Raw genomic sequence first — 12,931 nt, 5'->3', positions numbered from 1 at the left:
TGTGTGTGTGTGTGTGTGTGTGTGTGTGTGTGTAAAGAGAAAGAGAGTAAAAGATTGGTTTGTTTTCAAGGAGTTGGCTCCAAGTCCAAAATCTGCAGGGTAGACCCACAGCATGTGGACCCTGGGAAGAGCTGATGTTGCAGCTTGAGTCTGAAAGCTGCTGAAACAGAATCCCCTCTTCCTCAGGGGACCTCAGTCTCTTTTCCCTGAAGGCCTTCATCTGATTAGATGAGGCCCACCCACATGGCAGAGGGTATCTACTTTACTCAAAGTCTACTGATTTAAATGTTATATCCTCTTTAAAATACCTTCACAGCAACATCTAGACTAGTGTTTGATCAAATATCTGGGTAGCATGCATGGCCTATCCAGGTTGACACATAAAATTAATCATCCCAATATTTGACTATAAGAAGCTGATGAGACGCCTCTGGAATATTTGGGTGCAGTAGAAAATGAGGGCTTGGAACTCAGAACACAGGTTGGGATATGTGATTGTCATCAGAGTAGACGTCATTGGAGAGCATGAGATAGATAAGGGAGAAACTACACAAGGAAAAGGGGCTGAGAATGGAAACTTGAAGAAGGGCTCCTGAAAAGACTGAAACATATTGGCAAGAGAAGTAGAAGGATCAGAAGAGCCCACTGCTTTGGAAACTGAAGGAGTTGATTTCATAACAGGGGAAATAACAGGGAGTTTCAGGAGTTGAGGGGAGATCAAAGAGTTGGCAGGCAGAGAAGAGTCCCCGGCTTGGACAATGGAGGCTGGGGGTTCCCCTGGAGCAGGACTCCTCAAAATGTCATCTGCAGACCTGCACCAGGCCACACACTGGACAGGCCCACCAAGAGGTAGGTGCAGAAATTGTGAGCTAGTGCTTAGAAGCTCTGACAGCCATTAGACAGGAGTGATTTTATCAGCTGAATTCAATTATCATCATGATCATCATGATCATCATGATCATGATCATCAAGGCTTGTATTTTGCAAGTCTTTTTCATTTCTTTTTTCTAGTAATTTCAACACTACTCCTATTCTGTGCATCAATGGCTTTGATGGTTATTGATGGAACAGGGGTCAGAAACAGATGCCTGGAGGACTGAGCAGGAGGCCAGGATGCTGGACCACCCACTCTCTGGTCATGGCAAGTGAAAGATAGAGGGCACTTGGTCGGTGTTGGGGAAGGAAAGGTGGCAAAGGGAAGATCCTGAAGACCCAGAGAATGTTGTTTGTGGCTCATATTCGCTCATCCACAGTAACAAAATGTAAAAATCTGGAGTATTTTGATAGCTCACTCAGCAGCACAGCCTGACTGGAGTTGGCCCGAGGTGATATGTACTCTTTTACCCACTTGGCATGACTCTTTGTAGATTCAATTGCTGAAACATGCATGCCTTTGCTTATGGGACACAGCCATGGATTTCACTGGGAGTGTCTTGTAATATGTGGTATATGCTCTTAATCTCTTTCTAAAATCTGAAATATTCTGAATTCCACAAGCTCGTCTGGCCTCCAGGTTTTTGAACAAGGAACTGTGAATCTGTTTTTAGGGTGAGGAAGACCTGAACTTACTTGCAGAGAGCAGGGTGTGAAAGATTAGGGGGCACATGAGAGGGGATGGTTAGGGAGCTGAGTCTCAGAGTGGGCTTGAGAGGAGAGAAAAAAATGCACAGAGCTGTCTGGATAAAAAGGAAAGACACTTTTTTTTTTTTTTTTTGCTTGGTGACCAGAACTGCACAGGTGATGACTTTTGAAAACGTAGAGTGATTTTAAGATGGCAAAATGAAAACTGGGGGAAAACATGGCCTCTATCAGCCAGGGCCAGGAAGGCACAGCCTTGCTTCTTGTCACTACTCTCCACCCCTCCTAAGACCAGAAGCTCCAAAAGCAGGTTAGAGCATGAATCAGGAGAACTGCATGCCCTGGGTTCAAGACTCCCTTGCAACACTCCCTTGTCTACATCCTCAAGTCTGAAATCACAGGGTGCCAGGCCTTCGGCAAGTTAAGAGAACTTATACTTAGCGCCTGTAAAGTTCAGGGGTACCAGTGATCGAGACTTCAAGTCTTGTGCAAACTCATTGCCGGACCCCCTTTGGCTTTTTGTATAAAGAAGAGAGCTGCTCTTTATTTCTGGGCTCAGTGGGCAGAAAGGAATGCTCCGTCCATACTCCGTTCGGCAAGTCAAGGATGGACGCTGGTGTCTTTACCACCACCCAGTCCTCAGCCCACGCTGGCAAGGCATTCCTCTAGCAGACAAAATAAAAGATTGCTGATAGCTGGAGCACTTTGTTTGCTTTCTAAAACGAGTCAAACTCTTCAAAAGCTTGGCTTGAACCCTGCAGGGTGTGCTGTGTTCCCCGCCACATTCCTCTCACCCGCCTCTCCACCAGGCCTTGCATTATCCAGATTCCTTTTGTGCGCTCATGAGCGCCAGCTGGCGGCTGCTTGGGCTGGTCAGACAGGCCAGAGGCTCTGGGCCCGGGGCCTGCTGGACATTGGCCGGCCTCAGCCTATGAGGGCAGCGGGGCACGGGAGGGAGGCCTTCTTGGAGGGCTGGGTCAGCTGGGCTCTTTTAGGGCACGAAGGGGAGAAAATGTATCTCCAACCCCTGAAGAAATGAGGTACCCTGGGCATGACTAGTGGCCATTTGGTGTTTAAAACACTCCCTTCTCCCCCATTCTGTACTGTCCCTACCTCGGCCCCTGGAGCTATGCTGGACACCTGGTGTGGAAGATGGCTCCGGAGGCCAGTGTGCACTGGAGAATGGCAAAGCTCGGAAGTAGATTGGAAACAGAAAATCCAGCCCATCTAGGAAGCTAGGGCACACAATCCATAAGCCTTTTCTGCTTAGTCCAGCTAGACAATAGCAAGACGTGGAGAGGGGAAGAGGGCTACAAAGTCCCATCATATCACATGATGTCATGCCACGGCAAGTAGGAAAGATCATGTCTTATACCACATGACATCACATAGAAAGTGCTAATATGTATGCCAGAGAAGTCAGGAAGACTTTTCAAATGTAAGAGCATATAGAGGAAGCACAAAGGTTAGCAAGAAGACCTGATGCCTTTGCTTCCCTTCATTTAATAGGTATTATGCACCAAGATGATTGTGTTGGGCAGTGCCTCCGGAAAGAGGAGATGGCCCCCTCATTTCAGCCATGAAATTCCTGTTTATTTGATGTTGGCAGATCACTTCAACCTTTGTAAAAATCCACAGTGTGAAGTTTCTATCAGCAGAAAAGATTTCCATGACAGTTGCATATAACAAGTTGTTTATTTGGACAAACTAAAGCATGTAATAACAGAGCACCTCACGGCTAGAGAAAACAGGAGAGAGGCTTTGCCAGGCAGTCTGCACAATTTTACTATTAAACTCCTTTTGTTCCACTGAACTCTATGCCTTTACCTAGCTAGGGAAACATAAATAGTAGAAATGTGAACCTTGCACATTTATGGAGATAAATAAGCCTAAATCTTTATGCGTTTCTGATTTTTCTTATCACTTCACCTTTAAGTTAATTCCTCCAAGTCCTTCATATAAAGAAAACGCTAAAATGGAGCTTCACAATTGCTTGTCACATTTCACTAGAGTCGAGTGAATTTATTTAACACCTAATTTAATCTGTCAACGTTTTTCAATTCTTTGAAGAAAAAAAGGTAGTAATTAAGTATTCCAAAGTTATAATAACACTAAACATCAAAACTTCACAATCGCACCGTTTTTTTTTTTTTTTTTTGAAGACAGAGTCTTGCTCTGTCACCCAAATTGCACGGTTTTTTAAACATCAAGTCAAGATATTACCCATAGTCACTCCACTTAAGGTGGTCTGTCTAGGTTTTTAGTAGCATGATAGCGACATGATTTTACATGTTCTATTTCACGGTTTATCAAGAACTAAGAGGGGCCTAAGACATCCCATTTTAGCACTTCACCCTTGGGAGAATTAAAAGCCACCTCAAAGTGATGGAAGGCAGAGAGCAGCAGGAAGAGGGCTCAGTAGGAGCGGTGGTTGTAAGGGGCTGTACAGTGACATCCTGCTTAAGCTCAGCTGAGTGGTAAGAGGCACCAGGCCCTCATCAAGTCTTCACGGTGTGGAGACCCCCCACGTCACTGTAACCTAGAAGATCTAGAGAAACTGCTTCCATTCCCTGCTGCCTAGCACCCCACCCACCCCTGGCAGCTTGTCCTTGAGAGCGAAATGAGTTAGGAGGGAACCAAATGAGAAGAAATGCAGGGATCACGAGTCAAGGAGCCTTTTTAGAAAACACTACTCTCCATCTGCAGAAACAAATTTCTTTCTTTTTTTTTTTTTTTTTTGAGACGGAGTCTCGCTCTGTCCCCAGGCTGGAGTGCAGTGGCTCGATCTTGGCTCACTGAAATCTCCCCCTCCCGGATTCAAACGATTCTCCTGTCTCATCGTCCCAAGTAGCTGGGACTACAGGTGGGCACCACCATGCCCAGCTAATTTTTGTATTTTTAGTACAAAATTTAGATGGGGTTTCACCATGTTGGCCAGGATGGTCTCAATCTCCTGACCTCATGATCCACCTGCCTCAGCCTCCCAAAGTGCTGGGATTACAGGCGTGAGCCACCGTGCCCGGCCTACTTTTTTTTTAATATGAACTTAACAAGTCTTTCAGAAGTATTCCTAGGACACTGTTGCTAACAAGGTAGTTGGGGGTAAGGTCGGGTAGCCTTCATGAGGTCTCTTGTGCCAAAATATTAGTGGAGGGAAAGTGAATGAAAGCCCCATTTCACAGTATATAAAGAATCAAGCATTAAAACTCTTCTTGGGCTTTTCTCTAATAATAGACTTTCATTCATTCCAAGAGCTTGACCAGTTCAACAGATAAAAGAGGTTTATTGCCTTGAAGTGACAGGAGCTCATTCCCTTGCCTTCTGAGAAGTGGCTTATTTTCTCCCGCTGTTGAATTCAGTGAAGGCAGTGTGCACAGACAAGACACAGGGCTTTGAGAGGACAAAAGATGGGATTCAGTCACCTACATAGGTGCAAAACAGGATACAACAAAAGAAAAGACAGAACCCTCTTCTATAAATTGCTCAAAATCTCATTGTGGAAAAGACACTCTCACACAGGAAAGCATGTAAGGCAATACCAAGCACTGAATGGTGTGTTATATACATAAAACTGACTAGAGAGCATATGCAGATTTATTTTATTTTATTTTTTTAGAGACAGGGTCTCACTCTGTCTCCCAGGCTGCAGTGCAGTGGCACAAACACGGCACACTGTAGCCTTGACCTCCTGGGCTCAAGTGATCCTCCCCCCTCAGCCTCCTAAGTAACTGAGACTATAGGCATGCACTACCACACCTGGTTAATTTATTTTTATTTTTATTTTTGTAGAGATGGGGTCTTGCTATATTGCCCAGGCTGGTCTCAAACTCCTGGGCTCAAGCAATCCTCCTGTCTTGGCCACCCAAAGTGCTAGGATTACAAGCATGAGCTACCGCACCCAGCCACGAAGATCACTTTAAATGGGTAGATTCCATGGCCTCATACTAAGCCTACTGAGGCTCATACTTAAAGGAGAGAGGCCTAAGCATTTCTAATTGTTTCTTAAGGGAAATCGGATTTGGAAAGCATTGACTTAGGCCACAGGTGATGGGAGTCCAGAGATACAGAGGAAGATTGGAGGGAGGAGAGCAACAATGGAGAGATTTTTCTAGGAAAGCTTTTATAAAGAAGATGGGGTACAAGTGGGAGGCACGATGGGATGTAGGTAAGCAGAGCCATGAAGTGGGGCAGAGTGATGAAAGAAGAACTACATATGCACAGGCTCCAACGTGCACGTGAGTAAGGGGTGTGTGCGTTTGTATTTACACTGCTGCATCAGCCCTCCTCACAACTCAAGAACAATACCTGTTTCTCAGTTGACCTTAGTCCCACTAGGGTGGAGACTCGACCTTATTGAGCAGACAAACATGTGCTCAGATAACGAAGTGTATTAATTCATTCATTTATATGAAGAGAATGGCAGCAATATAGCTCCATGGTCAGGGCCACACAGACTCAGAAACCAGAAAGCCTGGGTTCATAAACCAAACGGGCCATCACCCTGTAAGTTGGCGCATGCTGTAGAACTTCTCCAGTCTTGGTTTTGTGAAGTGTAAAGTAAGAACAATACAAGCTACCTCACAGGGCTGTTACGTGAGATGAATATTAAATGGACTCTTGCTTGTAAACATCTGGCACAGGGCCTGGCACCTGGGAGGGTTTCAGTGAAGGCTGAATGAACCAAGAGTCAGTTGGATTGAAGGAGAAAACCAAGGGTCAGTTGGATTGAAGAAGAAAACTCTCAATGGCTGGTCTTTGGGGAGGTTTCTGGAGACTTGCAAAAGACTGGAAAAGTTGCTGCCTCTAATTATTTTTGAAATAAGTTTGGTATATGTAGATTGTTTTTAAAAACTAATGTCAAACTAGAAACGATCAAACATGGCCCTAGAATGGTTCCTTTTTAGGACTGCGCTTGTTCCTCTGGTCTAGCACTCACTCAGCTTCCAAATTGTTCCCCTGTAGATGTGGAAAGATCTATACTTTATTCTGAACTCAGGCATAGATGTACCTTGCACTAATCTAGAGTGTGGGTCGGCAAACTTCTAGAGACAACCAAATAATACTTTTTCTTTGGCTTTGGGGGCTTTGCCATCTCTGTGGCATCTGCTCAGAGTCTGCCATTACAGCTCAAAAGACATCCCTACATGAATAGGGATGGCTGTGTTCCAATAAAACTTTATTTATAGACATCAAAATTTGAATTTCACATCATTTTCATGTCTCATCTGTGGTTTTTTTCCCAACCACTTAAAAATATCAAAGCTATTCTTGGCTCATAGATGCAGAACTAGCAACAGGCCTCGAGTTGGTTCTGAAAAGATGCATCCTAACACCATTTTAAATAAATGGAAAACTCATTGCTAAACTCAAACACACGGAGGAATATGTCTTCCCTGTTCCCTTCCTGGGCACCAGACAGAACCTCACGATAAACATACGTTCTTTGAAGTTACATTTATCTTCTTACTCATTGATGCTGCAAGCATTTATGCACCTGTAAGATACACAACAGGACAGGGGACACAGATCAACAAGATACCACCCTGTTCCTCAGGAACACACATCGCAGCTGGAGAAACAGACATCAACAAACCATTATGAGACAACGTGGAAAGCCCTTATAATAGGGCCGTGTTCCAGTACAATGGGGGCATAGTGAAGGGAGGGAGGAATTAGTTCTGAAAGGGCTAGGTGGGCAGGGTGGGGGTTGTAGACAAGGATACACAAAAGGGTTAGTGTTGAGGCCAAACTTGACAGCAGAAGAGTGAAGGGGGGTCATTCTCAGCAGAGGGGCCTGCCTGTGCAAGTCCATCTTGGAATCAGTAAGTTCCCGGCAACCCCACACTCCCAAGTATGGCTAGAGTGTGGGATGGGGGTCGGGGGTAGAGGGACAAAGAAAGGGTGCGTTCAGATGGTGGTCCACGCCAAAGTGTTCGGATTTTGCTTGTTAAGCCATTGAAGTGTCACTAGAGGTTTTTAAACATGGTAGTAATGTGATCGGCTCTGTATTCTAGGAATTAAACATGTAATGGGCAATGTGGAAGACAGATGACAGCAGTGAGAGAGTTAGGCAAAGAAACTAAAAAGAAGTCGTTAGAACAGACCAGACCAAGAGATTCAGGGGCCTGACCTCACCACCGATTGCTGTTATAACTCAAACTGGTGGGGCCCTGTGTGAGGCACTCAACCTCTCTGAGCGACAGACAGCTCTGCCCTCTCTATGAGTAGCTGGATTAGGTGATTTCCAAAGTCGTTTCCTGCCCTCACATGCTCTTCACTCTTTGTCTTTCACTCTTAGAGAGCAATCACATGGGTTCCTTCCAAGTTGTCAACAGAATTATTTCTTCCTTCTAGCCTCCTCTTGATTTTTTGCTGTATTTATGCCAGTGCCCAGTTGCAGCTAGAAAATCATTAGGATGGCATCCGGTGCCATTTCCCTCACTCCTGCCTGCACGAGCATCTGGAAGGAAGAGTGCTTGGTTGAAGAGCAGGCAGGTGGCAAGGATGACAGGCGGGGATGCCCACCAGAGTGCTGGCAAGTGCAGGAGGTGGAGCCGGAGCCCCAGAGTTCTAGCCAATTTTAGGAGGGTCTCTATGGAAATACTAGAGCTGTTGCATAAATCAGTTACACAGCCCAGTTTAAACATCGTTTTTGCATCTGATAGTAATAAATGAGGAAGGGAATTATTTCTGTATTCACTGAGACAATTTGTGTTTCCCTGAAGAGTTTTGAGGGAAACATACTAAATGACACTAGTAAAGTAACAACTATCTGCATTATTTAAGCTGCATTAAGACCAGAGCTCAATATTTTAACTAGTAGCCTGCTGTCCTTGAGAGTCTAACAAACCAGAGAGAAATAGATTACTCCCTGCTCAAAACACTGCAGAGGCTTCATGTCACACTCAGGAAAAAAATACAAGCTCCCTACCACCTACCTCTCTGAGCTCATCCTCTCCATCCAGCCCTGTGTACCCCACACTAAGCACACTAGACAGCTTGCTGCCCTTGGACACACTAAGCTCATGCCTACTGTGGGTCCTTCCCCTGGGTCACTTCTGTCCGGAATGCTCATCCCCCAGATCTCTGAGTGGCTGGATCCCTCAAACTATTCAGATTTCTGCTTAAATATCATCTCCTCAGAGGAGCTTCCCTGACCACTTTATCTAAAATAATACACCTCCTGTCCCACCCTGGTCTGTTTTCCTCCAGCAATTTTCCCTGCTTAATTTTTCTTCATAGCATTTATCCCTGCAAATCATATTATACATTCATTTAATTATTTTCCTCAACTCTCACTAGACTGTAAGCTCCATGAAGATGGGAACTTTGTCTGGGCTACTGCTGTATCCTCCCCTCCTAGAAAGGTACCTGGCACATGCTAGGTGCTCTAGTGATAATAGTGCAGTGAGAAAGCTGCCTTATGAAAGAATGGCACACAGAGGATGGGTTCCTCCAACTTCTTCTGAATGCCTACCACACTTATCAACAGTAGTCTAATATTAACACTAGTTATAATTAATACAATAATTAAATAATCTATAGAATATAACAATAATGTCATATAAAATATTAACAAAATATCATAAATCTGATATTAATTAAAATAATAACTAATAACAGAAATAAGAACAAGCAACAATTTAAGGTCTTACAATGTAACAAGTACTATTAAATTCTATCCACATTATCTTATTTAATCCTCATTATGAGGCTAGCAGGTATTATTATTTTCTCTATTTCATACTGAAGGACATGAAAATTCAGAAGTTCAACTGGCCAGGCACAGTGGACCACGCCTGTAATCCCAGCACTTTGGGAGACTGAAGCGGGTAGATCACCTGAGGTCAGGAGTTCGAGACCAGCCTGGCCGATCTGGTGAAACCCCGTCTCTACAAAAAATTAGCCAGGCGTGGTGGCGGACACATGTAATCCCAGCTACTCGGGAGGCTGAGGCAGGAGAATTGCTTGAACCTGAGACGCAGAGGTTGCAGTGAGCCGATATTGCGCCACTGCACTCCAGCCTGGGCAACAAGAATGAAACTTTGTCTCAAAAAAAAAAAAAAAATTAAAAATGTTTTGAGGTTCCAGCACAGGTTTACCTGATTCCAACACCCTTGTGCTTTCCTTTATGCAGCTAACTATACACTGACCCAAGCCTTCTTGAAATGAACTTCGGATAGATTACATGTGTCTTACTTACCTTAGGGGACAGAAACAGGAAAGCAGGAGGGCCACTTGTTGGGAACCAAGCCTTCTAGCTAGAGAATAAATTACAAAAAACCCCAACACAAATTTTAGGAAACTGTTTGAAAACATTAAAATAGGATGGGACAACATTCACTTACTCAATGGTATTCATCAAACAAAACAGAAAAAGGATTCAGCTTGACCACTTAGGAAGCCAAAGGAATGTTATCTAGATCTCTTGGAGGCCGCAAGACTCATCTTACGGGCTGGGAAGGGCTTTGAATCATTGTCCTCCTTTATCCAGGTAGACACCAAAAACAATTTCCTGCAAACTAACGACTGTCCGGTCAGTCTGCAGGATTCTTAAGGAGATCCTTACAATGTAATATGCTGCATGCTTAATTTGTGTTCAGAAAGGCCTTGCACAATCACTCAGGCTTATTTTTGCTCTAAGGACAAATGAGGAAAAGCAAGGCCTAATACAGGCTGGAACAGGTATGTCAACCTCATTAGGATGGCCTGGGGGATCATGTCCCTGCAATCAGTGCCACACTGAACTGCAAACTAACCTGCCAACCGTCTATCTGGAAACCACTTTTGCAGGACAGCTGCTCTCTCATTCCTTTTGCTTAGATCATAAAAGTAGAGTTTTCATCCATTGGGAATTTGTGTGTTAGAGGCGAAGGGAATCAGATTCTGATCCAACTTGGTCAGGAAAAAAAAAATAAGGGCTGATTTTTCCATCCAAGTCATGTAGTCTGGTTGGAGTGCATCCCACTCGGGGACAGCTATTGTCTGGATTCACCAAGTCTCAGTCTCGCCCGGGAAAAAGGAATTTTTCGCCTCACTGCTCTATCCTTGAGAAGAGTTGCAGAAGGTGACCATTTCTGTTTTCTGGGTGATTCTCTTTCTCTATAGAAATCCTAAAATGGAACCTTTATAGAAATTATGTTCTGTGCTTCACTGGACAGAGACTGGTCTTTTTAACCAGGCTCATCAAACAGTGGGCATTTTCGTTCTCCTGGATAATAAGTGTTGGTGGGTTAATGGGTCATCCTCAGGACAGAGGTCAGAAGGAAAAACACTGCGGTGTTCAAAGCTGGAGCTAGAAATGCCAGCCGTCAAAGAACACAGAACTCAGTGGACGGTGATGATGTATAGGGCGTGCACTGGCCAACCCCATCTGAGAGGTCACATCTAACCTTTATCCTCAGCAAAGCCACTGAAGGTCGCTCAATATGTGTGACCCGCAACTCTGAGGCCCTGGTGAGAAGCTGTCCAGAAAAACGCTGGTGCGTGTGCTAGAGGGTTCCTTTTCACTAAGGGAGAATTGTCTTCCAGCTCCTTGCAGACTGACATCGCAAAGTACTTTGAACGTTGAAAAGAACAAAAAAAGCAAACAGTCACACACACACACACAAAGGAGGCGGGAGGAGGGGGAAAGAAAAAGGGACAGAGAGAGAGAGGTATCAGCAGGGGTGGTTAGTAAAAAGGGGCCCAGAGACAGAAAACCTTTTGTTCCCGGAGTTCGTTTCATGTAGAGATTGTGAGGTGAATGGCTTTGAAACGAAATGGGTTTATGAAGGAGTTGCTAGGTCACAGGAAGCGCGACTGTCAGACTGCTTTTGTGAATTCAGTTTCTTTAAAATTCGGGTTAATCTTAAAAAGAATGTATCTCCTTTTCCTGTTCTTTCTCTTTCTGTCTTCTTTTTTGGCAGGGGCGGGAGGACGCAGTAAGGTTCAAGACGGTTCCCCACTTTCTATTTTATTTTCCACCCTCTGATAAAGCAAAAAGAAGCGATCACATTACAAGTTCTTTGTCAGTTTTTCAGAATTAGGGGTGGGCAGGGCCTGAGCATTACCTTGTCCCACTAGCCAATGGCGGGGCGGCATGCAAATGAGGTCCGCGATCAGCCTGCCTCAGTCGCAACAGTGAGCTCAGAGACTTTAGGGAGGCGCTGCGACTGACAAGCGGCTCTGCCCGGGACCTTCTCGCTTTCATCTAGCGCTGCACTCAATGGAGGGGCGGGCACCGCAGTGCTTAATGCTGTCTAACTAGTGTAGGAAAACGGCTCAACCCACCGCTGCCGAAATGAAGTATAAGGTAAGAGAGTGCCTTTTACAGCTTTTCTTGCAAGCTGAAGGCTGTGCCTGCGGGTGTGTGCTTGTGTATGCGTGTTTCCTACTGTGACAGTCCCTTGTGTTTACCCGGAGGGTTCTAAGACGAGTCTCGGTCACTGAGGTTGGCATGCAAGCAGGCAAGCAAGCAGAGACCGGGTCTTTGAGACCTACTCCAGGGGTTCACAGTACACCCGAGTTCATTTGCTCTGTAAATTGCCGGAGAAATACCTCGGTGAGAAGTTAAGACTTGGAGCCGCTTCACAGCAGCCACTGGAGATCAGAGGGTGTTTGACCTGAATCGCGGCAGGCATTGGCTCAAGTCTCCTTGGCTTCCCCAGGCCTGGCTTCCACTGCCCTGGGGAGCTGTAATAAGAGAGGAATGAGGACTGCATACTCTGTCTCAGACTGGCTCTTAGTGCAAAGTTTTCCAGCCTTTGCTTTAATCGTTTGGTCTCAGAAGGAGTATGCCATATGCACTTTTGGTGGGAGAAATTAAAAACCCAGATTACACAGCTGAGGATGGAAAATTTTGACTTCCTTATGTGATATTGGATGTAGGAATAAATAAGTATGAGCCATTTCTTGAAAACATTTTTATTGGAGTTTGAATGGGGTGAGAGTGCGAAGGCGAAGGCTGGCTCATTGTGCCTGAAAGCTTATAGTGTCGTAGTCATAGTACTTCAGCAGCGTTATTCTCCAATGCATTTTACACCATTGTTTGTGTATTTTTCTTGCCAAAAGGATTTTTGACTTGCTCCATATATTCCCCCCTCCCCTTTTTCTTTTAAGTCACTCCCATCTAAGGAGGCAAGCAGCTTCCAGGGGACACAAAGCAGACTGCAATGAATTGGGCATGGATTTTTCTTGAATGATGAGTAGACATGAGTGCTAGTGCTACTATTTTATTTTATGCTATTTTAAACAAAAGTGTTATTATTAAGATGGATTTGGGCAAGGGTGCTAGGCTTTTGGATTGACAATTTATATTAACTGTACACTAGCTGGAAGCTACTTCGCTTTTTTTCTAAATTTTTCTGGTCCA

At 44.7% G+C, this 12,931-nt stretch overlaps 1 protein-coding gene and 1 long non-coding RNA gene across 3 annotated transcripts in view; one reads left to right on the top strand and one right to left on the bottom strand.

Annotated features, from left to right (window-relative positions):
• The window catches only part of LOC131382115 (uncharacterized), a 146,091-nt gene that overhangs the window by 74,227 nt on the left and 58,933 nt on the right, over window positions 1–12,931 (bottom strand). The window lies entirely within an intron of this gene.
• NEDD9 (neural precursor cell expressed, developmentally down-regulated 9) overlaps window positions 1–12,931 on the top strand; it is a 198,197-nt gene that overhangs the window by 137,525 nt on the left and 47,741 nt on the right. Inside the window, exon 1 of one of the 2 annotated variants that reach the window (XM_032140346.2) lies at window positions 11,709–11,872. The exons of the other annotated variant lie outside the window; for it this stretch is intronic. Within the exon in view, the coding sequence (XP_031996237.1) occupies window positions 11,861–11,872 (12 nt within the window). The 5' untranslated portion in view covers window positions 11,709–11,860. Of the gene's footprint in view, window positions 1–11,708; window positions 11,873–12,931 lie in introns of those variants that run through there. 2 annotated transcript variants of the gene reach the window in all.

Source organism: Hylobates moloch, unplaced genomic scaffold, assembly GCF_009828535.3.
Source record: "Hylobates moloch isolate HMO894 unplaced genomic scaffold, HMol_V3 SCAFFOLD_20, whole genome shotgun sequence".
Taxonomy (NCBI): domain Eukaryota; kingdom Metazoa; phylum Chordata; class Mammalia; order Primates; family Hylobatidae; genus Hylobates; species Hylobates moloch.
The sequence above is the reverse complement of the archived record's forward strand: the minus strand, read 5'-3'. Positions and strand labels throughout refer to the sequence as shown.